Raw genomic sequence first — 26,910 nt, 5'->3', positions numbered from 1 at the left:
AAAATATTAATTTAAGGTACATTTAGAACAGATAAAAATGTATGATTAAGTTTAGTTTAATGTTGAGTTCACTCATGACAAGCATGCCATGAATCATGATTAAATGTTTAATCAATTGACAGCCCTAATATTAACATGAAGTGACGTCCAGTTACCAGCGTGACAGTAAAACAGCCAGTAGTAATGGATACTTTTTACTTAAGTACATGTCAGAGCCCAATCTTCTTTACTTTATCTTGAGTAAAAAAGTGTAGCACTTCAGCTTTTACCAGAGTATATTAAAACAGTATTTGTACTTAAGTGAAGGATGTGTGTACTTTTGCCATCATTAAGATACAAGCATTCGTTGTCAATAAACATCCTATGAGGAAAAATGTGACTTCAAGTGTGACATGTCCATTGTTTTTTTTTTTTTTATATTTCAGGCACTGCTGATCTACTGGGATTTTCATACAATAGACTTTAAGCTGAATAGTTCATTATTTGAGCAGCACTTTGTAGATGTTTGATGTAAGCATTAACTGAAGGCACCTGTATATGCTTGATTTTGTGCACTGGGCTGCTGCCAAGTGATTGGATGGCTGGTGGATAACTGCATAGATCTGCAGGTGTTTCCAATAAACTAGATGGGTAACGAATACCTCCACAATTCACATTTATTCTAGACAATCTGAAGTTTTTTTATGTTATGAGCATGCAAGAGTACATGCAAGTCTACTCTCTTCATCGAGTATATTTCTAATGCTGCATAGCAAGAGTTATAGCTTGAAAAAAAATGCTCTGTTGTCTGCTTAAACGTGACATTTATTTAAAAAATAATAATAATTTTGCAGTTGCAGCTGATGCATAACTGTGTACAAAAATATTTCATCACATGAAATCAAGTGAATTCAACAAACTCATAGGGTTTAGGACCAAGAGCATGAAGTGTTCCAGAAGGAATTGCAATTTGCAGCTCAAAACATTTTAAAGTGTTAATATGTGTATATCAATTATCTGGACTGTTAGAGAGACATCTGTATTCCCTTTATGTTTACTATACTATATCATTTGTATACTTTTTTGAGTTAAGTATACTGATATAAAAGATTATTTGGTCCTCTTTGTAAAAAGGATTGTTACAAAAATTAAAGGGAAACAAACAAGTTACAGTGTAAATAGGTACAGCTTTAATCAAACAAAATCCAAGTTTAAAACACAGGGTGGACTAATATATCTTTTTTGTCTTTTTGACAGCACTGTCTAAACAACATGTTTGTTTTAAACATGTTTACCTTTGTAATAAGCTATTTTTATTATATCAACAAATGAAACTACAGTATCTAAGCTGCCATATGTCTGGTGCTATGGAAGTGTTTTAAGCACTGTGCAGTGCGTGTAATTTGGAACTACTGGCCCGGAGTTTGTAGCAGCCCTTTGTTAATAGCTGCCAGCGTCTGGCTGGCTCTCTGGAGCTCAATGCTGAGCTGATTGCTGCGCTCTAAAACTTCTGTGAGCTCTGTGAGCTTCGTCTCCATCCCTCGGCTGTGTTTGTCATAATACTCGAACATCTGCTCCTTCACCTGCTGGCACATCTCACTCACCTACACCATAACATACATCAGCACAGTGGAAAGAAAGAAATCCTACTTGGGTAGACACGTAGACTATGCTCTGAATTAAAAGACATGACTTTTGGGCAGATTTTACTTTTGTATTAGGCCACTAAGCAGAGTTACTGTACAAGTTAGAATGCAGTTTAGTGAATCAACTTCATTATAACGCATGTTCCTGCATCATATTCTGTTTATTGGCTCTGGTATTCTTTTTATCACAACAATGACCTAGATAAAGTGGTCGCAGAAGAAAAATTTTTTTTTTGCTGTTCTTTAACTCAAGACATTCTCTGCTTGCTTCTGATTTGCCAAAAGCATGACAAATGAGGATCCAATGACATGACACAGCACTTGCCTTATATTGTGTTTAATAGCCATTGATTTGCTACTTCTGTCTTTAAATGATCTTTCTTGAGTTTCACAAAATCTTTAAGGTCCAACTTGCCCTTATAAATGTGTAATGAAGCATTCCCAAAAGAAGACTGCAAAGTAACATAGAAGACCATATACTGTATGCTGCTGGAGTTTCACTATACCTTATTGCCTGGAAGTACATGCATCATAGCAAACTCTGTAGTACAATAATACATTAAAACGCTAGATATTTTACTATTGCAAGCAGAAATATTTCCTGAACATTAAAAATGTGGATGTTATATCTGAACAATACCTGCTTCATAAGCTTCTCCTCAAAGTTGTTCATGAGTTTCTGGTCCATTGCCCGACTCTGGTTGATTCTCTCTATAAGGTCTTGTGCTTTCTTCCCAATGGCATCTATTCTTGTGTTGGTTGGGGTGGAGGCAACACCCTCATCCACCTCGTGTATTGGTGAACTTCTTTGTGAGACGCTAAAGCCTGAATCCTCACTTTACAAACGTTAAAGAGAGTGAGCGAGAGAAGGAAAGAAATAAAATTTTTTTTTTAATATGGTCAATGTCTAAACCACCAATAATAATATCTTAATTTATATAGCAGCTGTTCATTATAGTGAGTTAGTTACAATTATAATGTAAGAAATAAGACATGCTAGTCATTATATAAAAATATATATTTGTTTGTTCTCTCACTGCCTTTTAAAGTTATTCTAAAAGAAATGCAGCTTGTTAATTAGAGATCATGATATACTCCATCCTGAAGATTTGTTCTGTACAGGAAACCTTAAAGGAATAGTTAACTCTTAACATAAAAATTGAACGTTTCCTTACGATAAACCGTTTTCTAGATTAAACTTTTATTATAAAGGTCCCTGAGTATTAAGTGTCGCTACAGAAAAAACATCGTGTTACAGCCAGTACTTCAATATAAACCTGTGATGTGACTGGCACTACTTTCAGAACTGAAAAATAATCATCATCTAATGAGGAACTTCAATTTAAAAACAAATAAATAAATGCTGCTGTAAGATTATAAGATTATTATGTTTCAAGTATTTTTCTAGCAGGAATGTACCTCTAAATCTGACCCACAATCTAATAGAAGCAAACATATTCTGTGAAATTAACTGAATGGTCGCAATCTGAGATAATTCTGGGACTGTGTGGTCAAAAAAACTAGGGCAAAGGCAATTCGCATGAATGTTATAAATCTGAAGTGTAACTTTCAATCATATCCATGTCATTATCAGTATTTTTCCAAGTCGATCCGATAGATAACCACATCCCAGTGATGCTCACAAGTGCTGGATTATGTGGCACGTTTTTCAGCATCATAACGTTCACCTTTGCTGCTCATGGCTGTCATCCAGAGACACAAATGGCAGTGTTTCACCAGATGAGTCGTGATCTAAACTATGTCCATAACCTTGTTCGGACACCTAGAAAACAGTAAATGAGAAAAAATAGCACTTGACTTAGTCATGTGGACATACAGTGAGTCTTTGGGTAATATTTTGAATAAAATTTTTTCATGTTTTATTTTATTTTCATTCTTTTATGTCTAATGTCTACCTTTGCAGACACGCGGTGATGAGTCGCTTTAGTTGTTGAGTGAATGGAAGAACCTGGTTGTCCAAAGAAGTGCTGAGCCATAGCCTGTTAGACCTACCTGAATACAAAAAGAATAAGTTAAAGAACTAGTTACTACAAAACAAAGCTCAGTTAACCTCATAATGTGCATAAAATGGCTACATTTATCTGGATACACTTGCTATTAATTGTGTAAAAAAAAAAAACCCAGATTCTTCTATACTCTTACCACCGAAGCTAAACTAACTAGCTAAATCTCTAGTTTAGCTAGTTAAATGGATCTAAATGTGCATGCTAGCAATTAGCAATAATTAACAAACTGGATAAAAATAATGAAACATAATTAATATAAATCTGGCTAACATGAAATCTTAATTTATCATTATGAGAATATATTTTTCAATAACTGATATACCAAAAATGTTCACGATAATATTAGCTTGTAGTTGTAGTTCACACCAGGTTACCGTTAAACGCATATCCAAACGGCCTCGCAAAAAATTCCGCGCGCGCACACATCCACTCTGGTTGAAGTGTCGACTCTTGTAACTCGCACGAACCGACTCTTTCTGGAAATTGTTTTGAGCGCTTCTAACACCAGCACTTTCCACCCCAAGCTCCAGTAGGCAAGTCAATTAGGAAGCTTCTTTGTTAAAATGGTCTAAAAAGAATTCGAGCCACGCTTTAAATAATAATGAAATTCCTTTCTAGATCAGAACAGTCCTGGTTTTAAACGTATTACTGTATATATAGTTCACGTCTATAATATACACGTTAAGTTTCGAATAGACTACAAACTACTGCTACTCACTTATAAAGCACTAAATGGTTTGGCTCCCATGTATCTATCCAGTCTTTTAACACGCTACAATCCGTCACGCTCCCTGAGATCTCAAAACTCTGGGCTTCTAGTAGTTCCTAGAATAGCAAAGTCCACTAAAGGCGGTAGAGCATTTTCACATTTAGCTCCTAAACTCTGGAATAGTCTTCCTGACAGTGTTCGGGGTTCAGATACACTCTCCCAGTTTAAGTGCAGATTAAAAACATATCTTTTTAGCAAAGCCTACACATAACACACATCACACACATCACATCACAACCTTGTGCTCCAGAACATCTGATCACATGCACATTATCAACTTGTGCTGTTAATATCATGAACAGCAGCTACGCTAATTCCTCTCCACTGCTTCTCTTTCTCTCCCCATCCCGAGGCTTCCTGAGGTTTGGCCAGCTCCAGTCACGTCCCACCTCGTGAAGATTATGGACCTATGGATGATCATGGAGAAGTAGATGCCGAGTGTTTAAAGGCCCTGGCATGGAGAAGCTGATGCTGGATCTATGATGATCACAAATTGTTCTGTATTGTTGAAAGATTTATGACCAAACTTTTGATGTCACTCATATGAGGATGGGTTCCCCTTTGAGTCTGGTTCCTCTCAAGGTTTCTTCCTCATATCATCTAAGGGAGTTTTTCCTTGCCACTGTCGCCACGGCTGCTCATCAGGGACAAACGCACACCTTCACCTTCACTGTTGTTTTCTGTAAAGCTGCTTTGAGACAATGTCTGTTGTGAAAAGCGCTATACAAATAAACTTGACTTGACTTGACTATACACGTATATATGTTTTACACACCTCTTTTGGAAATATGTGATGCTCTTTATTGAGTGTAAAGGTCATTGTATGTATATCAGTGCCAGGCCTAGGCCTTCAGGTCTTCAAAACCATCAATATTATAGAGAAACACAGTGTAACAGAGTGCTGCATTACAGACAGGTGTCTCATGCAGTGAGAATGAATGCCATTACTAAAACAAGAAAACTAATTAGCACAATTCAACAATCTCCTTTCACTGCAGCCACAGCTGCACCAACCACATACATCATCTCTAGCAGAAGCATCAGTACTAATCTAATGAAATGATCCCATTTTTTGTGTGCATTTTGGGGAATTTTTTATGTGCATTAAGAGAGACTTGAAATGAAGGCAAATTGTGTTTTTTTTAATGCAGACAATTATGTATGATTGGTGTGCTGCAGTCGCCCATAGTGTTCATTTGTCTCTCCTTCAGTGTTTTTTCTTTATTTTTTATTATTTCCATTGTAAATTGTACATTAATACTGAGGACATCTAAATTATAAAGAAACATTTATAATTCATTCAACATTTAAAGAACACAAGAATTCTGTAGTAAGAAAAAAGTGTTAAACAAACAGAACATGTTGAATATTTTCCAAATGTATGTCCAATGTAGCTGCTTTTAATGCCAGCTTTGCACACTCTTTGTTCTCTCTCATTAGATTTATTAAGTAGTCACCTGGAATGGTCTCTAAAGGAAATCAGAATGCCCAAAAGTGTCCCAGAGGTGTTAACTCGCTCATTTAAAAAAATATGTTTGCCACTTGAACTCCAAGAAGCATTTATGTGGGCTTTATCTGGGGTGCTAAAATCTGCAGGTTTTGAGGATGGTAATGTTAATAAACTTATCCATTGCAGCAGAGAAAGCTGTTGGTCTTTCTTTCCTGGGATGGTTCTCATGAGAGCCGTTTCATCATAGTGTTTGATGATTTTGGCAAGTGCATAATCTCTTTCCTTAATATGGATTTGTACAGTAGCTATAGTAGCACTAACCGGCCTATTGACTCTGTACTCACCCTTTTCTCTACACAAGACAATTGATGGTCTAAAGTATATTAAGAAGGCAAGAAATTGCCTTTTGAATCTGATGAGAGAATGCCATGAGTGTGCGCTGTTGCTAAATGGAGCTACTTTGGGCAATCTAAAGCATAGTACGTATTCTGAATTGTTTGCTACATAATTCCAGTATCTGTGTTCATTCATAGTATTTATTTTTTCAGTATAAATGTGCAATGATAAAAATAAATAAAAAACAATGAAGGTAAAGGTGTGTTCAAAACTTTTGACTGCTGTATATGGATATATTGTATATTTCCTTATATTCTGTATACCATTGTGTGTTGCATTAATTTAAGTACAAAAAGCACCTATAAATCACGATAAATTTTCATGCATGCAAAATCCCTGGAAAAAATTTAATTACATTTTTTTTCCAGATTTTTTTCTAAAGTGGGTGCATGTACAGTATGTGACTGCTCAATGACAATAAGTGACAATACGCCAGAGATGTTGGCCATCTTTGGCAACTTGTAAGTGTTGGTATTAATGTTCCATCATAAACATTTTCAAGAAAATAACATGGCAGTAAGGCATTTAGAAATCCTATATCCTACATCAAGCATTTATTGATGATATAGTTAATTAATAAGGATAGACCTAACAGTTAGGTCATGTGGTTTATCACCACAAAGGATGCATTTTTAGAAGAAATTTAACAATAATAATACATATAAAAGTTACATAAATAACTTTTGAATTATAGACATATAATTGTTGTTTCTAGCATTAAGATTTTATGCAAGATTAGCATACAGTGACTATTATACTGTCATCCTTTTTCTTTGTATTTAAGTAACCTGAATGAGTTTTAGAGCTAGCTAGTATAAATGGGTTATTTCAGCAGTGCTTCTTCAAGAGTTATGTAATTACATTACGATATTGCACTAGGAATTTGAAACACTTACACTCCACATCTGTCCTTACCATCCACAAGAGAGTGGACATTTCCATAGGAAGTGCATACCTTGCTGGCCCTAATGTGCACTTCTGGAATATAGAGAGCAGTAATCCCTAAATGGACAAAGCCCTGTACTGCTGTGTTCATGATAATACATGACATTAATAACAATGAGAAAATCATTTTGCAAAACACGGATAATCCTCCCTGCTGTTCAACTGCACAAGCATCCATGGGAAGTGAGATGAGGAAAGGACATGTGAGGAAAATGGTATTTTGAGGTAATTGGGAGATTTAAATGTTCTGTCCATTGTAGTGTTATAGTTATCTAAAGATCGCTCAACTTGCAAACACGTCGGTTTATCCAAACTAAAATTCACATTGTCATGGTGGTTAATCAGGCCATCACAAAAACAACCACATGCAAAAGGTTTCATATCATAAACCCACTGAATGAGTCCCTTGCGGTAAATGGGTAAAAAGACTGTAGTAAAGACATGGGCAATGGTATGACCGCTCCTGCTTCTTGCTGAAGTCCAATATCAACTATCATTCACTATCATTCTTCTTGCACCATCTCTGCAGGTTTTTAACCTCCTGTAGGTAGGCCGTCTCGTCATTGTTGGAGATCAGGCCCACCACAAAAGTGTCGTCAGCAAACTTGATGATGGTTGTGGAGTTGGAAGTGGCCACACAGTCATATGTGTACAGTGAGTACAGCAGGGGGCTCAGAACACAACCCTGGGGAGCTCCAGTGCTGAGGGTGAAGGTGGATGAGGTTATTATTTATGAGATAGGAGTTTTTTGTCCCAGTCCAGTCCTCGACATGAGTGACAGACAAAGTCAAGCTAGAGACCAAATTTCACTGGAATGCAAAAACTAAAATAGAAAGCAACAAGAGGAACAGGAATAGAGGAGGGCAGAACACAGTAGGGATAGAATAACACAGAATGGATGTCTGAATAGACAAAACCTGATATTTACATAACAGAGTAAACCTCACTGCTGACATAAATAACGTCAATTAAAATGCCCTCTCTTTATTGTGTAAAGCCTGCTCTATATGTACAAAGCCTTACATATCACTATACCTTTTGAAAAGAAAATATGTTATTGTTGTGTTCTATATTTTTGTAATTCTTATTTAAAATCTTGTGCTGGCACTTCTCTTGGTTGGTTTGTAATGTAACACTCTAAATTAACTAACTGATGTTCATTTAAAATAGGAATAAAGAGAAGATATTTTGCCATAATAAAAATTAAATCAAACAATTTACCACAAGCATTAAACATTAATGGAAGAAGTTAAATATAACACAGTAATAAACAAGGAACAGGATAATAAACTGTCGCAAAAAATATCTCAACACATAGAAGAAGGTGTCTAGGAGGGTGAAAGACATGTTCACAGGAATGAACAAAGCTTCCATCTGAGCTCCATGTGAGCGATGTTTATAAAGTCTGTGGCTGACAAGTTCCAGGTGTTATAAATCAGGGTAGGAAGTGTGATGATCCATGACAGTGCAGATCTGTGACTGAGGTACAGTACATATTGCAAATACTTCACAGCTCCAGAAATCAGGGGTTCAGTTCTGAGACCCCTGGTGTCTGTGGAACTGACTGGTGCCTATCAAGAATATATTTTGGTCTTTTGGCCACTGTTTCTGCAGTAGTTTTGCAAACATATCTGTTTATTATTTATTGGGCTATTCAATCATTCAGTCCTTTATTTAATTTACCCACATTATCCTGGTCAGGGTGTCTGGAGACTATCCCAGTAGAAATAATTCAATTTATTCTAGCCACTCCACCTGCCTGCTTTTTTTTGGGAGGTGGGATAAATAGGAAACCGAGGACACTGGAGCTGTGAGTTAGCAATGCTTAATGCTTACAGTCAAGAGATAGTGGAGGATCATGTCCCCAAACACTTAATAAAGTGCAATCTAATTTACAAGCTTTAATGTAACATGATCAATGACAATGTAATGCACAGACAGAATTATTACATTTAAAGCAGGGGCCTAAGTTCAGTCTTGTCAGGACAGAGTCCAGCCAAGATTATAGCAAAAGCTCTAAAACCCTTTTACTCTAAGTATCCCTTAGATATTAATGATGTGATTTTATGCAGTCAGTTCTGACTTTTAAATAGCACATAAACCGAATCCTTTTCTTCAGTATTTCCATAAAAAACACAAGCCTATAAAAGAATATCTAAATAGAGATGAAGCTTTGTACTGGTAAAAAATAGAAGTTTGCATTATTGAGGAATTATAAAAAAAAAAAAAAAAAAAAAAAATGTATTACAACTATTGTTCTTAATTAATCCTAAAATTAAAGACTTTATCAAAAAAGAATGACCACCAACAATTAATTCTCGCTTCTCCACATATAAATTTAGCAGGGTTTTAAATCTACTCCCAGACTGCTTGGCCTTTAACTCCTAAAAGATCATCTCCAAGGGATTCTGGAGTGGCCCGATCTACAATAATATGGGAGACTGAAAGAGATCCTTTATCATTTGAGTAAATCAATCACACAGTATACTTTTCATCCCTGCCTTTGCTGTTCTCGAACAACCAAGAATGAACCAACCTCTTTTATATTAGACATACTGCTCAGAGCTCAATTGTCACTTAATAGCTAGCTCAGACAGGATGAGAGATGATGGTTAAAACATAAGCAAATAGCATTCAGCAGCAAATATTCTTTGCTGATATCTGCTGGTGCAGCAGCATTAGAAGCAGTAACATTCGGAAAATCAACAAATCCATCATGAACGTTAGCTCAATATTGAGGACTCCCCTGGAGTGCTTGGATTTGGTAGTGGAGAGTAGGACGCTACAAAAAAATTAATAGGAGAACACCACACCTCCCCTCCACAACCTAATGGCTGTACAGAAGAGCACTTTCTTTTATTACCTTTAATACCATTTTTATGTGTAAAGCTGCTTTGAGACAATGTCCATTGTTAAAACAGCTATGCAAATAAAAATTAATTGAATTGACTTGAAATTTTAGCAGGAGAATACTTTAGCTTTGTTGTAATAAAGAACGCTACAGAAAGTCTTTTCTGCCAACTGCAATTAGATTTTACAATAAATCTGTTCTTTCAGGAGAGGTATATCCCTCTCTGACATCACTATCTTTCTATTCTGTATTTATTAAACAAAATGTTATGGATAAATATGGATGTTTATTATTAAAACCATACTCAACACAGAGACAAAATATTTAGATTTTTGTATTTTTGTTTTAAAGTAATTATTCATTCATTCATTCATTTTCTCCCGCTTATCCGTAATCCGGGTCGCGGGGGCAGCAGTCTAAGCAGGCCCCCGCCTCCGACTGCTGCCCAATCCTCACAGCACCGTCCCTTACGGTTCCTCCCGCAGGTGGTGAGCCCACGGGAAGTAAAGTAATTATGGTGTTTTAAATTACTTTAAACATCAGGACACCAAACATCAGGACTTCTGCTATGTTTCCACACGGACTGTTTTAATTGCCAAATGTGTGTATCATGGCGGCTTTTGGTGCTGATTGGCGCATCAGTAAAAGAAATGTTTACTAATTAAAAATAATTTTTCAGTATTTATTTATTTATTTATATTCATTATTTGAGTAAAGAAAGGACGTCGTAAATATGTTGCGCTGAAGGGTTTACTTTTGTTTTATTTTTATTTATTTATTCATATTTTTATTCAAAATGGTCAAACAGAAATGCACACTGCATTCATCGCGCGTTAATAAAACCAGTGTCATTAAAATGAATTTGCATTTTGACAGCCTTAATTAATATATCAATACAAAACGAATAAAAAAATGTGTTACCTAAAGAATGTACCCAGGCTGAACATCCACCATATAGAACACAAGCAGAGAGAAGATGATGATGATCAGGTGATAAAGAACGTCTGTTCTCAGTCGAAAGAAAGAATATTAACACTTCACCAAATAGATTAAAACTAAAGTAATGAGCCTGTTTTAAAAAGAAGTGAAAAGTACAGATATTTGTGTTAAAATTTAATGAGTGAAAGTAAAAAAATTGTCCAAAAAAAACGCGGGTGGGGAGTATTAAAAATTGTGTCTTGCCTATAGTCGAGCATGGTGGTGGTAGCATTATGGTTTGAGGCTGCATGAGTGCTGCTGGTACTGGGTTCATTGAGGGAAACTTGGATTCTAACATGTACTGTGACATTCTAAAGCAGAACATGATGCCCTCCCTTCAGAAACTGGGCCGAACAGCTGTTTTCCAACATAATAACGACCCCAAACACCGCCAAGATAACAACTTCCTTGCTGAGGAAACAGAATGTGAAAGTGATAGAGTGGACAAGTATCTCTTAATAGCACTGATATGATTTGTACCTTTATTTTTTTATTAATATTACAATTTGCTGGTGCACCTTATGTACAGTTACTTAAGTTATATAAATCATCATGCACATATAATCAGTATATGCTAATAATAGTATATTATTATTTTGCAAAGTTTTACTTTTTTAATGCACCTTAAAGTGATTTCCAATTGACCGCACTGTTGTACAATTTTACCCTCTTTTTCATTGTGATCTTTAAATTTAAAGTAGCTTTAATATTCTTCTATATTCCTGCTGATTTTTACTGTGTTGTATATATGTGAACTGACTGCTGTTACAGGACAATTTTCATTTTGGATTAATAAAGTCTTTATCAAATCATAAATTACGAATATGATAAAAACATAAGCCGTTTATATAAAAGGTAGTTTTGTTCACTAAATTGTTCATGGTTTCTGGACACAAATGGACAAATTGATTTACACAGTATCTTCTAAATGGGTCATGATTAGCTTTACCAAGCACCGCTTTCAGAAGGATTAGTTAGTTGAGTAAACAGATGCCTAAGGGAAGAAAAGCCTCAGTTCAGAGAGACGCCTCTCGTGGAGTCCACTGCCTAATTAGAGTCCTGCGCGTTACCGAACGCGCGTCCCTAGTATCCACTGCACATGCGCAGTAAGGAGGCGCTCTGGGCGCGCACAAGAGGCGCACCAGAGGACAAGCAGTTCGCACTCTTAAACAGTTGTGCGGTATAGAAGAGCCATTCACATATCTTCAGAAATTTATCTTCAATTTTTGTTTTTAAAGGATTAAAAACAGGATGGACAGGATGATGCTTCCATTGCAGGTAAGATCACAAATTGATATATTTTATTTTATATTATATTATATATTATGTTATATTATATTATATAATTTAAAGTGGAAGTTGAGTCATAAGAGTCTGACAGAATATCTGTAAATATCTATAGATTATGGGACTGACACTGCAAGGAGTGCATTAGCGAGGAGTAATAAACATAGAAGAAGCAGTTTTTCTTGGGACAAGACAGGAAAGCCTGATGTCTCTAAACATGACCAGTTTCAACATGACGGATGAGATTGGACATGCCTATCAGTACTCCTTTCCTGCTGAGGATGCTTTATACAAGGAATACAAGGCACCAACCCGGGACTTGATTCCACTCCCCAAAGCTGTGCTCTATTTGTTAATGGCTGCTCTGGTGGTGGTCGCAGTGGCATATGCCATAGTGGGACATCTGATCAAAGACCTGGCCAGTGATGTAGTAGGTAAGGAAACTTGGTACATGCAGTGCTGTCATGATGTCCAGGTTTTTCGACATGGGTTTAGAGAAGGGAGGAGGAGAAAATGGTGAGGATTAAAGCTTATCTATATAACAGCAACTTTTTCAAAATATCTTTTGTTTGTTTGGCAACACTATGGCATTACTGTTTAGTGTCACAGTTCCTATAATTCATAATGTTCCAATATTTAGGTCAAAACTCATACATTTAAAAACTCATACAAAAAAAAATCAAGGTATATATGATTCACTGATCTGCATAAATCAAACACAGGACTTGTAGAATCCTGTAGAATAAGTGGAATGATCCTTTATAAATTAATCAAATACATATAAATCCTATTTATATAATTACATATTTTATATTTGATATTTGTATATATTTAATATATATATTATTATATATAATTTAGATATTTTACACGTGAAAGTTCATCGTTACCTGAAGTAGTAATCACAAATGATATAAAATGTTATCTTTTTTACATTAAATAAAACAATATAAAATACATTTCATTATCATTTTATATCGTATCCATATGATGTTACAAGTTGGTGTAAAATCACATTTAAAAATAAACCGTGACAATTAAAAAACAAAAACAAATAAACAAACGAATGAATGAACGAAAATAATAAATTAATCAGTTGAAATCACATAACATTAAAGAATCATGTGTAAAGAAAACTATATAAAGAAAAAAAACATTAAAAATAAATAAATACAATTAAATTCACATTTGGAAATAAATGAATCATGCAAACATGAAAAATATTTGACAATAAAATTAATTTTGTATAACCCACATAAACCCCTCTGTGTAAAACAATGTCAAGTAATAATGTCATAATGTCTATTAAACCTATTATTAGTTGAAAAATTTGATTTGCCTGTATTACAAATATGTTTAACTCTGAGATTTCATTAGGTTAAATTATTACCTACAAACTTTGACTCTGGTTGTATGTAATAATAGTTTTATCATTATTATTATTGTTGTTGTTAAGAGTACAAAACAACTTTCAATTGCTATTTAGCAACCACATACTGTATATGTTTATTTTTTCCCCTCTAGACTGTGCACTTGGCCCAAATGAGGATGAGCTGGAGAAAGAAAATAATGTACGAAGCACCAGCCCTAACCCTGCACTTTCTCTCTCCCAAACCAATGCCTTCCACCTGTGGGACCAGGACGATGTTGTGATCCCATTAACTCCGAAGGAAAGCCCTCAGACAAGTCCTTTAGTGCTGACTGCTATCCCGTACATCCCATCCTTCTTTCCTCATATAGGACATTCGCAGCTCCCCACCTCTCTCAGTACCACTAACAGTCATGAGCAGCCCCCCAGCCCTGGCTTTACCTGCTCTATTCCACAAGATCTATAAAAGACCATGGAACCAACAACGTTTTTTCACAACTAGTGTGTTTTGGGAAGCAAATGGCTGTATAATCCGAGTACGTGTTGGACTGGAAGCTATTGGCTAATTATGATGGAGTTTCCAAAAATGGAGCATCCACACAGAAAGAGCAAAGAGTACCAATTTTAACTTTACCTTCAACAAATAAATTGATTTGTCAACATTCATTTTTCCTGGAATTCCTATACCTGGATCTATTTAATGAAAATAGTCAGTCATTTTCGTTGTTTTTTTAAAGTTATTGATCCAAGATTTTTTTGTGCAAACTACCCATTAAAACGTTGCCAAATAAGTAAGGATTAGCAAACTGATTTAATTTAAGACTTATCCTTTAAATTATTTTCTTCCTTGTGCTCTCGTTGGTGTGTACCACACAACCCCAAGCCTGACCTTTCAAATGGGTGTCATCTGTAAACTTGGTCAACGACTCAGACAAACTCAAAGAGAAATCTTTTTACATCAAGGTGTCTTTAGGATGACGAGATCAACTTTGTCATCCACTAGTCAGGTCTCTATCACATGACTACCAACTGGAGATGGTGAAGGCTTGAACATGCTTTCTCCAAGATAAAGGAAAGTTGCCAACCATTTATTTTTGAATATATGCATGCTGTGTAACACACTTGTAATTAAGGGCTTTCTGCCCTTGTCTGCAAAAAAATAAATAAAAAAAAAGCTCTCAGATGCTGGCAGTTGGCTTTTGTCATTGTGATTGACAATGGTATGCCATCACTCCCACCTAAAAAGCACCATTGAGATTCAGACTGCTCATGAGTCTTAAGTGTTTTTGAAATGGTAAGAAATCAGGTTTAAACGAGCTCCGTTCAAAGAGGGGGAGTGGTGGCTCCAGTGGTTAAGGCGCTGGATTACTGATCGGAAGGTCGGGGGTTCAAGCCCCGGTATTGCCAAGCTGCCACTCTTGGGCCCTTGAGCAAGGCCCTTAACCCTCTGTGTGCTCCAGGGGCGCTGTATAATGGCCGACCCTGTGCTCTGACCCCAGCTTCCAAGCAAGCTGGGATATGCGAAGAACAACATTTCACTGTGCTGTAATGTATATGTGACAAATAAAGGCTATTCTATTCTGGCTATTCCATTATTATTATTATTATTATTATTATTAAGAATGGGTTAGTGAAAATCAGAGATTGCAACATATCACCTAAATTTGCAGCTATGTATTCACTTGTTAATAAACGTGTCATTAGCAGGATTATTATTATTTATTTTTTTTTTACCTGAAATGGTCAGATATATAGTCAGGTAAGGAAAGAAATACCAGCGAGAAGTGTATTTTGAAAGCAAAAATGTTTTTTTTACCTCAGCATTACCCCTGTCTTGTAGGTCGGGTATCTATGTCTTAAAACTGTTGATGGATGTAAACATTTAAGATAAACGGTCACGCATTAAGCCATGTGACGGCTTGCATCCCTCAAGCAAACGTCACCACACACGCTAAGCTTCTTCAGATGTAAAGACATTGACAGATTAGAAGGGGGATATTTAAGCTCTTTAATTACACAAGTAACCTTTAAGTAAAAACATTCATTCACTCACTCACTCACTCACTCACTCACTCACTCACTCACTCACTCACTCACTCACTCACTCACTCACTCACTCACTCACTCACTCACTCACTGAGCATATAAAATCACTAAAATTCAATTTTTTAAACAGTTTTAATTAATTATTTTTACAACATAAATGTTTCCCTTTTAGCTGGTATATTTGCAATAATGACCTGTGAATGAATATCAGCATTATAGTTACGAGACGTGGGCCAGAGCAAATAGTACTTCATTAAATATAAGCACTAAATCAATAATAAAACACATACAGACATGCTGCTGACAGTCAGAATGCTAATCATATAATCAGTATTAACAGTAACTCTGAGTGCATGCAGTATTGAGAGGAGAACTGCACCGTATGGGGAATATATAAACGTATTTCATAGCTGACAGCTTTACCTAAAGTGTGTCATATTTTTTTTTTTCCACTCTCAGAGTCAGAGCCCAACATAGTCTCTTAATCAGTGAGATACTGAAAGTGGACCCCAGCAGAGTGTACGTCACCGGCGTGGCAATGTGGACTGATCCAGGACGATTGGATAAATCCATGAGATTTGTGAACGAGAGGCTTCTAAGAGACAGATTTTCCTTCCTGTGATTGTTCCTGGTTGCAGTTTAAGAGTCCAGACGACACACTGGACTGTCGTACACCATCTGCAGATTTACTTTGTGCCCCACAAGCTCACGGATGTTGTTGATGCCGTACTTGATCATGGTGGGCCTGTGGTGAGAGGAACCAACTTCAATTTACACACACAATCAAACTCGAGTTAAAGGACATAGCGATCCCTGTCTGAAGCGATTTCAAAGTAGGACAAACATGTTGGTGTTTTTGTGTTCTTGAGATTGTAGGGGTGAAATCAAACACAGCTGGATTCTGTCAAGCTGCCAGACTCAAGCCTGATTAGAAAATGTTACATGGTTATATAGGGTTATATATGGAACTTTCTACTCTTAACAAAGCAGTGGACCCATCAAGAATTGTATTATACATCTTATTTGTTAATTTAAAGCTTGATTGCCCAGTCCCATGTTAATCTATTATGCTATTAAATTTAAAAAGCAATCAAAATACTGATCCTTTTTTCATGCAGAACATATTTGCTTGAGAATAATTTCCTTTTCCAAATCCAATTTGAACTTTTGCAATAGAATCATATACCTGGTACCACTGCCTGATATCCGATCTATTTTTTCTTTTTCGCTTCTCCGCCTCCGACACAGATTCTGGGTTTAAATTTCAGATGTGTACCATCTCTAGTTAAAACTTACCGCTCCAAAGAAAGTCCCCAGGCGATGACTGACACATCCTCCGGTAAACCCATAGGCAGCAGCATTTCGGGTCTAAAAACCCCAGAGTTTCCAACCTCTACCCATTTCTTCAGACCTAATTGTGAGACAGAGAGACAGAGTATCAGCTTTCTGCAGGACTTACTGGGTTGGGGATACTTGCATTGATTGCTGAAAAGCTTCACAGAATGACCTTTCTTCCCATCGTTGTAAAACTAACAAGCAATTACAAAAGCATGTTTTATATACAATTAATATAGTGTCAAGCAAAAAATGTTGAGTGCAGCTTTTTTTTAACATGCGTTTTAATGGTACCCTGCTCAATGCAATCAGTGAGGGCTTATAGCGTGAAATTGCTCACGTTTCTGCAACAAATTTAAATATTAACATCATTTTTGTGAAACAAAGCAAAACCCATTTAAAAAAAAGGCAATCTTAAGTTGTGCTATTTTGCTGCTTTGTTTTTGCCACAAACTGAAATATCAAAACCATTTCACAGTTTGCATCACTGGTCTATGCAGTGTGGAGAAAACAGGAACTGATTCTACCATTCTGTTTAGTTTTAGTGTTTTGTTGTTTAGTAAGAAGAAACCATAAGCATGTCCGTTAGTCAGACTAAGACCAATAACATTATTAATAGCATTAATTAAAAAAAATTATTAATTACCAAGCATTGTGTTGCCCACAACCAAAAATACATGGCACATTTGGTTCACTTCCTGCAATTGGGTCGATTCAGGGTCGAATTGTTGTCTCGCTGTAATTGAAATGTGATAGAGTACACCTGGAAACATTCCAGTCTTGCTTACCTTCATGATAGCTGAACACCTCCATGCTGGGCTCAGTGTAAGGGTTGTAGGCTGGCTTAAAACGCAATTTAGTGATTCCTGAAAGATAGAATGGCATGACATTTTAAATACAATTTTTTAAAGAAGCACTGCTACTAAATAATCTGATCAAGTTCTAGAACTCGCTCCTGCATTTTTGTATAGCGGCCATTCAGCTTATTAGAAAGAGCTTGAAGTAGAACTAACCGAGTTTGGTGAAGAACTGATGCAGAATCCCCATCAGGTCACCCAGGGTCAGGCCGTAATCAGCCACCACGCCCTCAATCTGATGAAACTCAGCCAGGTGAGTGGCGTCCAGAGTCTCGTTGCGGAACACGCGGTCTATAGAGAAGTACTTCACTGGTGTGAATTTCTCCTGATTAATGGGTAGACACAAACGACATGAGTGTAGAGGTTCAACATTACACTGAAACAGATCTAAAACGAATACAATTTTAAACCAGTATAGAGAAGTGGTATAAAATATTCTACATCCTTTTAAAATCCTAAACACATGACAAGTCAAGAACATCCTTATTAGAAAATACCAAATTTCAAAGAATAAAACATCTCTGGCATAATGCTCTTATATTGAGCATTTTACTATAACAGCATGACCTGCAGTTTTATTCTTCGTACAAGACAGGAACATGCCATACTTCTTATAGTTACAGTTACAACCTATTGACGCTTTAATTTGTAGCAACTATGAACTAGCAACACCTTCTATACAATTAGAATTGAGAATTCAACAATGCTGTTTATAATATAATGCACTAATGTAGCTCACACACACACTACTGTGGTTTAACCTTATTCGTGTGAGTGTTTTGAAGAACGGATATAAATCTAAGCATGTGGAGCGTAAATGGAAATGAGTGTTTACCTGCTGGGCTAGTTTGTAAAGCATGCGTGCGCTCACAGCTGTTGTGTGTGTACGGAGGATGTTCTTCTGAGCTTCTTCAATTTTCCAGTCATATTTGTACCTGTGACAGTTAACATTAAGTGGGAAAAAGCCCATCAAAACCCACTGAAAATGATATACAATTAAACAGGAAGTCAAATTAATTAATTAATTACAGACCACATTGTGATGTTTTCTTTCTTCCTTCATTTGTTAAATGTATATAGCTCAGCTTTATACATATAGGTCAGTAGGTATAGGTACTATTTTTTATAAAGAATACATAACTCACCCCTGTGATCCATATCCTCCCTCTGAATGGACCTTCTTCACCCTTTCTAGGTATTCTTGGGGAAATTTATGAGCTACTGCTGGATCTGAAATCACAATTATTTCAGTCATTTGGTCAATCAGCATGACCTACACTGAAACAGATCTAAATAGAAATCCTACCAGACAGGAAGAAGGTGTCATGCTGATCTCTAGCAGGGTGCTGCTGGGGCTGGAACAGAGAGTCAAAGTTCCAGAAAGAGCTCTCGATGAAGTTATTGGTGGGCATCTCTGTGAACCTGCAAAGAGCAGTTCATTATGTAAAATACTTGCATTACAAAAACACTTGTAGGACAATTACAACAAATGTAAAAGGTAACAGAGTATACCCTGACTAAAAACAAGCAATCTTTGGTGGAACTGACCCCATTTCCAGGAAGATCTGTCTGAACTGCGTGCGCACCTTCATCAGAGGGTGCAAATGGCCACAGTCTGGAGCCACACCCATTGCCTCGAAGTTATAGGGCTTGAACTTTTTGTCTTTCCAACTTCCACTGAAACGAGAGAGAAATAAATGTGTTTTTGAATAACATGCCTGAACCCTAGTTTATGGTCATATTCTTAGATCAGCTGAAAGTGACTAAAACAAAAGTTCCTTTGTTTCATCTGACACTAACAATTCAGTCATTGGGTGCTAACAAAAAGAGCTGACAAGTATCATGCTGCAAGTATCTTAAATACAAAAACAGGAGAGTTGTCAAATGTTCAGTACAACGTTCAGATTACACACAAACAATTGAAAACAATAAGAAAAGGGTACAGAAGAGAGGAAATAGAAACAATGTAAATTATATAAAATGAATATATAAAAGAATGTATACCGCACCAAGTATTAGAACATGAAGACTAAATGTTTTATTTTCTATTTCAGTTTTCTTGATTTTATCATAGAAATGTGGTAAAAAACTTCAAAAATGGACCCTTACAAACCACAATGGTTAGGTGATCAAAAGTATTAGAACAAGTCTTTGTAAAAAAATAGCAAATAAATTAATTGGTTGTTTTTCTTTTGATCGCAATCACTACAGCAACAACCATCAAACTGATGTATTCTTCTTTTGTGATGTCTGATGGTGAACAGCTCACCTAGCAATCATCTCTGGAGTGAGTTCAGTCTCCTGTTTGGTGATAGTGGTGCTGAAATTGCTGCCTTTGGTGATCCAGTAGGACTTTACTGTCCTGAAAATCCAAACGTTTTAAACATAAGCATATCAACCAGGCCAATACAGATCAGTGTATCTAATTTGAGGTTTAATTCATGTATTAAGTGCACTCATTCTCTACACAGACATTCATGCTGTACAAGGACAAGACCATGTTCGAGGAATCTTCATACTAGCAGAAAGAAGACCAATTCAGTTTGAGCACAACCAACAAGCTTATTTTGATATATAGTACCTGATGAACATAAGCATGGGGAACATTTTACACATTTACAGAAGAAAATGTTCTATGCCTACATCAGAAATGCCCTAAATCTCCTAATACAACCACAGAACATCACAGTATGCACACAAGAGCTCGGTCTTCATTACAATGAGAGGACTTTATCTAAAAGACCATACAAGATGCAGTTCACAGTAATGCCATGGACAAATTGAATCAAAAGAGCGATCTGTACTCTGCGGTGCATCCATTTGTGATATTAAATTTACCAGAGCCAGGCAAAGCCGTGCAGCTGGACCCAGGCCAGCTAGGCCACACACACACACACACACACACACACACACACACACACACACACACACACACACACACACACAGACACACACACACAGACACAGACACACACCAAACAAAGGCTTATTCCTACTCTTATAAATCTGAGCTACATTCACTGTGCCTTTAAACTGAATGCATTACTGAACTAAGAATATATTGAGTATATCAATACCTTGTGTGAATGATGTATCATTCAAGTGGCAAAACAAAAATACAGTTTGTACCACATTTACATTTATGCCTTTATTAGATGCGCTTATCCTGAGCAACTTACAGTTACCTTATTTACACAACAGAGCAGCTGAGATTCAAGGGCTTTGCTTAAGAGCCCAGAAGCAACACCATGGCAGTGCTGGGGTTTGAACTCAACATTTCAACCAGGGGTCCAAAATCTTAACGACTGATCTACCTCCTGCCTACTGACCTCCCTATCCACAAATACAAGAGGATAGATCCTGTGACGTTTTTCATACACGGTATTAATTAAACCAGTGTTATTCAAGCCAAATAGGTGAGCTGGGTTGTTTTATATGCAGCGGTCAAGTCCAACTCATATGGGCTGTGATTACTTTAGACATAAAGCAAGAGGTGAAATCATATAAAATTACAGAAATAAAGCACAGGTAAATACATATAAATGTTGTGTAACATATGAGATAATACAAAAACATGTTAAGATCCTAAAATAACTTTTAATGAAATTTTATTTTTAAATAATACTCCTTAAAAAATAATAAAAATAATAATAAAATACTACTTTCTGCAATTCTGCTACATATGCTTATGTTAGTACTAATTTTTAATCTCAACAGAAAGGATTTTTTTTTACCTTAACTTTTGGGACAGTCTACAGTAGTACATTTACTTGACGTTTTAGTGTCTGATGGCAGTATGCGACACAAGATAAGATTAGCGCCATCTGCTGTCTCAAAAGTATGAGAATATGCAAACAACACTTCTACAATCTAATAATTGAAACTGTTACATGCAACTATCTGTTACATGCAAATTACTATCAAATTATATATATACACACATACATATATATATACATTATATATATATATATATATATATATATATATATATATATATATATATATATATATATATATATACACATATATATACATTATATATATATATGTATATATATATATAACAAAAAGCTAGTACACCCTCAAATTTCAGCAACCATTTTATTATATATTCTCAAGGGAAAAGACTATAGAAATGTACCTTGGATATAATTTAGAGTAGTCAATGTGCAGCTTGTATAGCAGTACAGATTTACTGTCTTCTGAAAATAACTCAACATACAGCCATTATTGTCTAAATAACTGGCAACAACAGTGAGTACATCCTACGTGAACATGTCAAAACTGTGTTTAAAATGTCAATATTTTGTGTGCTAATCCTCCCGGGCATGGAATTTACCAGAACTGCACAGGTTGTTGCTCTGATCCTCTTCCACTCCTCCATAATGACATCACTGAGCTGCTGGATGTTAGACACACCTTCCGCTTAAGGATCCCCACAGGTGTACAATAGAGTTCAGGTCTGGAGATGTACTTGGCCAATCAATCACCTTTACCATCAGCTTCCTCAGCAAGGCAGTTGTCATCTTGGCGGTGTGTTTTGGGTTGTTTTCATGATGGAAAACTGCCGTTCGGCCCAGTTTCTGAAGAGAGGACAGCATGTTGTTCTTCAGTACATGTTGGAATCCAAGCTTTTCTTAATGAACCTCGGCTCCCAGTACCTGCAGCACCACCATGCTTGACTGCAGGCAAGACACAATTTTCTCACCAGGGCATATGGCATATGTTCTGAGCACTGACAGGCAGACCTTCCGCTTCTGCAACCTCTAAAGCAATGCTGGCAGCATTCATGCGTGTTTTTTGAAGCCAGCTTCTGCACGCACAGCAAGTGGACTCAACTACTTTGACCAACCCTTGTGAGGCCTGTTCTAAGTGGCCACTGTACTGTAACTGAGTTTTAGTGTGTTACCGATCTTCTTATAGCACAGGCCCTCTTTGTGGAGAGCAACATCTAATTTTCAAATCCTCAGAGAGTTCTTTTCCATGAGGTACCATGTTGAACATACAGTTGTCAGTATGAGAGACATGTACTTAAAAGCACCTAATTTTAACTGCTCTAATACAAGATACATGATGTATGTTGGCAGTTATTTTAACAATAATGGCTGTAGGTTGAGTTACTTTCAGAGGACAGTAAACCTGTACTGTTATACAAGCTGCACATTGACTTCTCTAAAATATATCCAAGTATTATTTCTATATTATTGTCCTTTGAGAAGATTAAAGTTAAATGGTTGCTGAAAGGTGTACGCACTTTTGTGAGATAATCATATGTATGTATGTATGTATGTATGTATATATATATATATATATTTATTTATTTTATTTTTTCCCCAGATCTAAAAAAAAAAAAAAAAAAAAAGGTTCCAAGAATATATTATTTTCTACTTAATAGATAACTTAATTGGGAGAACTGTTCCACTTACACCTCAGTGAGCAGCTTTCGTTTCTTCAGTTCATTCTTCTCTTTCTCCTCCAGTTGAGATGACTGGCCCTTCTGCACTAGCTGCAGTTTCCCTCTCACAGAATCCTCGATGCTTTCCACCTGTAATATGCACAAGCACTATTAGAATACAGGCTGTCACCACCTACCACATTCTACTGAGTGGAAACTTGCAGCAATTGCTGGCAGCTAAAAAGATTTTTGTATTAGTGCCAAAACAAACCCACCGTCCTAAAGACTCTGGGGCCTCCCTCATGACCTTTATCCACACAGATCCATTTGTTGGACATGGCCTTGCTAAAGCCCACTTTCCCACTGGCCAGTTTCTGTAGCAAGAGAAAAAAGAGAGTAATAAAATGTGTTTAAAAAAAGAAAAAAAAAAAAATAATAAAATGATATATATGTAACAATATAACATTGTATAATTATATATATATATATATATATATATATTAGTATTTAACGCAAACTAAAAGGTCAAAAGTATGCAGACACCAGACCATCACACCCAGTGACTGAAGGGGAAAATTCAACACTTCATTACTTAGTAGAAAGGCTTCTTAAAAGAGTGTATTGTGTATATTGAGAAGCAGTGTATATTTTATCAGAATGCCTGACTTGACCATCTCTTTGTATCTCTTTGTCACATGTAATGTATATATCCATGATTGTGGTGGTTCATTCAGTCTTTCCACTCTTTGCTCACCATGAGCTGACTCTGAGGCAATCCTTCTTTGGGGATGGCGTTAAACACCCGGGCTTCATGGCTTCCCTGCTCGGCTATCTCACTTCCTTCTCCGGTCAACTCCCAGTGCTTGGAGGAGCGCTGTTTTGCATCAATAACCTGCAAATACATTGACACCAAACGTTACAGGCCTAAGCAGGACAACAGCAATAACACATTATACACTGCAGTAGTAAGTTAAGCTGCCATTACATAGTAATATCAAATGATGTGTCAGTCAAGCTGATAAAAGAAAATACATAACTGCCTGAGACAATGTACATCTGAGCAGAACACAAACCCATCACTGACTGAGCCCCTTCAAAGGGGATCACATCCCCTTTAATTCAGTGCACATACAGTAAACCAAGCTGTGAGGTACACAGGTCAATCACTAAACTGCTCATCACTATTAATAATTATACATTATTGCTTTACCTATTAGTCAGTATACAGTTTTTGTTTTCCCGGAAGTGATTGCCACTGCTTCGTAGCACACGCAACTAATGAATCAAGGCATTTGCGCAGCTATTGCATCAGTCCATGAATGAAAGCATGCTATGCTAGCTTAGCTTCCTTTAGAACTACATAGGGAAACGTACCTCTCCCAGAGCCTGAATACTCTTCACGGCCCCAACAACGACCTGGTGGTCCACCGAGAGACTGACAGCCACGTCTTGACTGTCAATACCACCGTCAACCTTTTCCACCAGCCGCAACAGCGATTCTAATACACCGGTGTCCGCCATGCTTAAAGCTTCCGCTGCTTCTCGGGGAGAGGGAGAGACCGGATGTGACGTCGACGGGGCACACTCACGCACACACTTCCCAAAACTGTTCTAGTTTTCTTCTCAGTTCAAAAGGCATTCAGTACAAAACAAGTATTTAAATTTCCACTTAGAAACGTTGTTTCCATTTTCTAATTCTAGTTTAAATGCTGCTTCGGATAATTAAATTATTCTTTTAAATAGTTTAAACTGTATACACTGTAACTAACTCTAAGAAAATAGTAAATAAGGTGATCCTTTTGAGCTTCATTTTGTTTGATCTCTTCCGCCCCCATATGGTATAGTCCTTTAACTCCGCCCCCACACGGTATAGTCCTTTAACTCCGCCCCCACTAGTTAGTGTGACGCACACATGGAAAAGGAAAGGTCGCTAAAATGCTCTGAAATCGTACAAGGTTCTCAAGGAAAGCAAGTGATAATTAAGCACCTAGCTGTAAAGGGAACAAGGTACTATGTTTAATTTGTTTAAAGTGTATATGCATTAATACGTGGGTTATCTATTTAACTGTGAAGAAGTGTTTTAATGTGTTGGTATCACTTATGTCATGTGATACGTCAGTGTCACATGACACTCACATCTGTGACATCATTGTGTGACATCACAAAAGGTTTTTCTTATAAATGGCTATTCATGTTTATGTTTGTAAGAGCTAATTGTATTATTTGCTATTTATCTGTTCTGTAGCTCTTACGGTGTTTCACTAAGAAAAGGTTTTTTATCAAGGAAAGGTAGATTTTGTGTTTCCCAAAGAAAAGGCTGATGGCTGAACACAAAATAAAGGCTTTTTGAAACATCTGTACGCTTCACCATTGTCTGGCTGGGGGTTTGCTACATACACACTGACCACTTTAACAGGAACACTAGAACATCTGCATATTCATAGTTATCCAATAGTAATGTGTGTAATCACCAGTGTATTGGATGTGTATAATGAAATGTAATATGAACATAATGTTTACAAAAAACAAAAGAATAACAGATAATAGTGACCTCTGTGGCATTGTTTGGCATGTGTCAGATGGGCTGGTATAAATGTTTCAGAAATTCCTGATTTGTAGTAATTTTCACAAACAACAGTCTCTTGGTTGATAAAAAAGAGATGAGGGTAGAAAGCCCAGACTAGTCTCAATTACCAAGAAGTAATTGTAACTTAAATAGGCACTTATTACAATTGAGTTAAACAGAAAGGTATTTCAGAACGCATTTCAACCTCCAGGCATCTTAATTAACATAATCCACATAGTGTTCCAGTGTCTCTCATTGTCTCTCAGTGTCTTTCAGTGTTTCTAGTGCCTCTGGTATCTAATGTGGTTTTATGCTGTTGTAGGTGCTTTTTACCTCTTAACCTTTTTCATTCTTGTGTTTTTCTTGATGCATGATGATATATTTTTGTGGTGCAAAGCCAAGTCAATATATTCAAAGAGGTGATTAATGCTGGATTAGAATTAGCACACTTAGAGCAGTAATGATAACAACATATCTTGTTCTCAAAGGGTACAGATTTGAAGTGGTGGCTAGGAAAGAGGGTCATGAAGCGGCCATATGTGAATTACATACGACTTATTTATTTATTTATTTATTTATTTCTATAATGATGAATGGGCTCTACTGCGTCATTATTGGAAAGAATCTGGCCATTCAGGATAATGATCGCAGATAAAGAAATGTTTGGGGGAGGGGGAGTAGTATATCAAGACTTTGTGTCGAAAGTCTTTTTGGGTACTTCCAGGGAACTGTCTGGCTTTATTTCTGCTGAATAAAGTCTCCTTTTTCAATCTATCTTTTTATTTCTTTTTTTTGGAAAAGCATTTACAATTGTACAAAACTTGTGTGTGTGTGTGTGTGTGTGTATATATGTATATATGTGTATATATATATATATATATATATATATATATATATATATATATATATATATATATATATATATTACACATACAGTGAGGAACATAAGTATTTGAACACCCTGCTATTTTGCAAGTTCTCCCACTTAGAAATCATGAAGGGGTCTCAAAT

At 36.4% G+C, this 26,910-nt stretch overlaps 3 protein-coding genes across 6 annotated transcripts; 1 reads left to right on the top strand and 2 right to left on the bottom strand.

Moving 5' to 3' along the window:
* Positions 1 to 786: 786 nt before the first annotated feature.
* syce2 (synaptonemal complex central element protein 2) lies at positions 787 to 4,159 on the bottom strand. Of its 3 annotated transcripts, none has more exons than XM_083565633.1 (5): positions 4,027 to 4,159; positions 3,542 to 3,638; positions 3,314 to 3,408; positions 2,266 to 2,461; positions 787 to 1,583 (listed from the first exon to the last, which is right to left on the bottom strand). In XM_083565633.1, exons 2-5 carry the CDS (start codon positions 3,620 to 3,622, stop codon positions 1,389 to 1,391), a joined length of 567 nt encoding a protein of 188 aa, XP_083421759.1. In that variant the 5' UTR covers positions 3,623 to 3,638; positions 4,027 to 4,159; the 3' UTR covers positions 787 to 1,388. The 3 variants fall into 3 exon arrangements, with proteins under 3 accessions (XP_083421759.1, XP_083421758.1, XP_083421760.1); XM_083565632.1 differs by having other exon boundaries at positions 3,975 to 4,085; XM_083565634.1 differs by having other exon boundaries at positions 3,542 to 3,634; positions 4,027 to 4,083.
* Positions 4,160 to 12,222: 8,063 nt separating this feature from the next.
* On the top strand, positions 12,223 to 15,548 carry LOC310740032 (uncharacterized protein). Its single transcript, XM_083566358.1, has 4 exons — positions 12,223 to 12,319; positions 12,444 to 12,762; positions 13,853 to 15,036; positions 15,329 to 15,548. Exons 2-3 carry the CDS (start codon positions 12,534 to 12,536, stop codon positions 14,161 to 14,163), a joined length of 540 nt encoding a protein of 179 aa, XP_083422484.1. The 5' UTR covers positions 12,223 to 12,319; positions 12,444 to 12,533; the 3' UTR covers positions 14,164 to 15,036; positions 15,329 to 15,548.
* A 143-nt stretch (positions 15,549 to 15,691) lies between these two features.
* On the bottom strand, positions 15,692 to 24,947 carry farsa (phenylalanyl-tRNA synthetase subunit alpha). 2 transcript variants are annotated; one of them, XM_083566357.1, is made up of 14 exons: positions 24,708 to 24,947; positions 24,088 to 24,225; positions 23,609 to 23,707; positions 23,365 to 23,483; positions 20,205 to 20,297; positions 19,484 to 19,612; positions 19,242 to 19,357; positions 19,081 to 19,165; positions 18,771 to 18,870; positions 18,092 to 18,260; positions 17,867 to 17,944; positions 17,040 to 17,154; positions 15,827 to 16,488; positions 15,692 to 15,769 (listed from the first exon to the last, which is right to left on the bottom strand). In XM_083566357.1, exons 1-13 carry the CDS (start codon positions 24,852 to 24,854, stop codon positions 16,383 to 16,385), a joined length of 1,494 nt encoding a protein of 497 aa, XP_083422483.1. In that variant the 5' UTR covers positions 24,855 to 24,947; the 3' UTR covers positions 15,692 to 15,769; positions 15,827 to 16,382. The 2 variants fall into 2 exon arrangements, with proteins under 2 accessions (XP_083422483.1, XP_083422482.1); XM_083566356.1 differs by having other exon boundaries at positions 15,692 to 15,765.
* Between the last annotated feature and the right edge of the window lie 1,963 nt (positions 24,948 to 26,910).

Source organism: Silurus aristotelis (assembly GCF_946808225.1).
Source record: "Silurus aristotelis genome assembly, chromosome: 17".
In the NCBI taxonomy this organism is placed as follows: Eukaryota; Metazoa; Chordata; class Actinopteri; order Siluriformes; family Siluridae; genus Silurus; species Silurus aristotelis.
The sequence above is the reverse complement of the archived record's forward strand: the minus strand, read 5'-3'. Positions and strand labels throughout refer to the sequence as shown.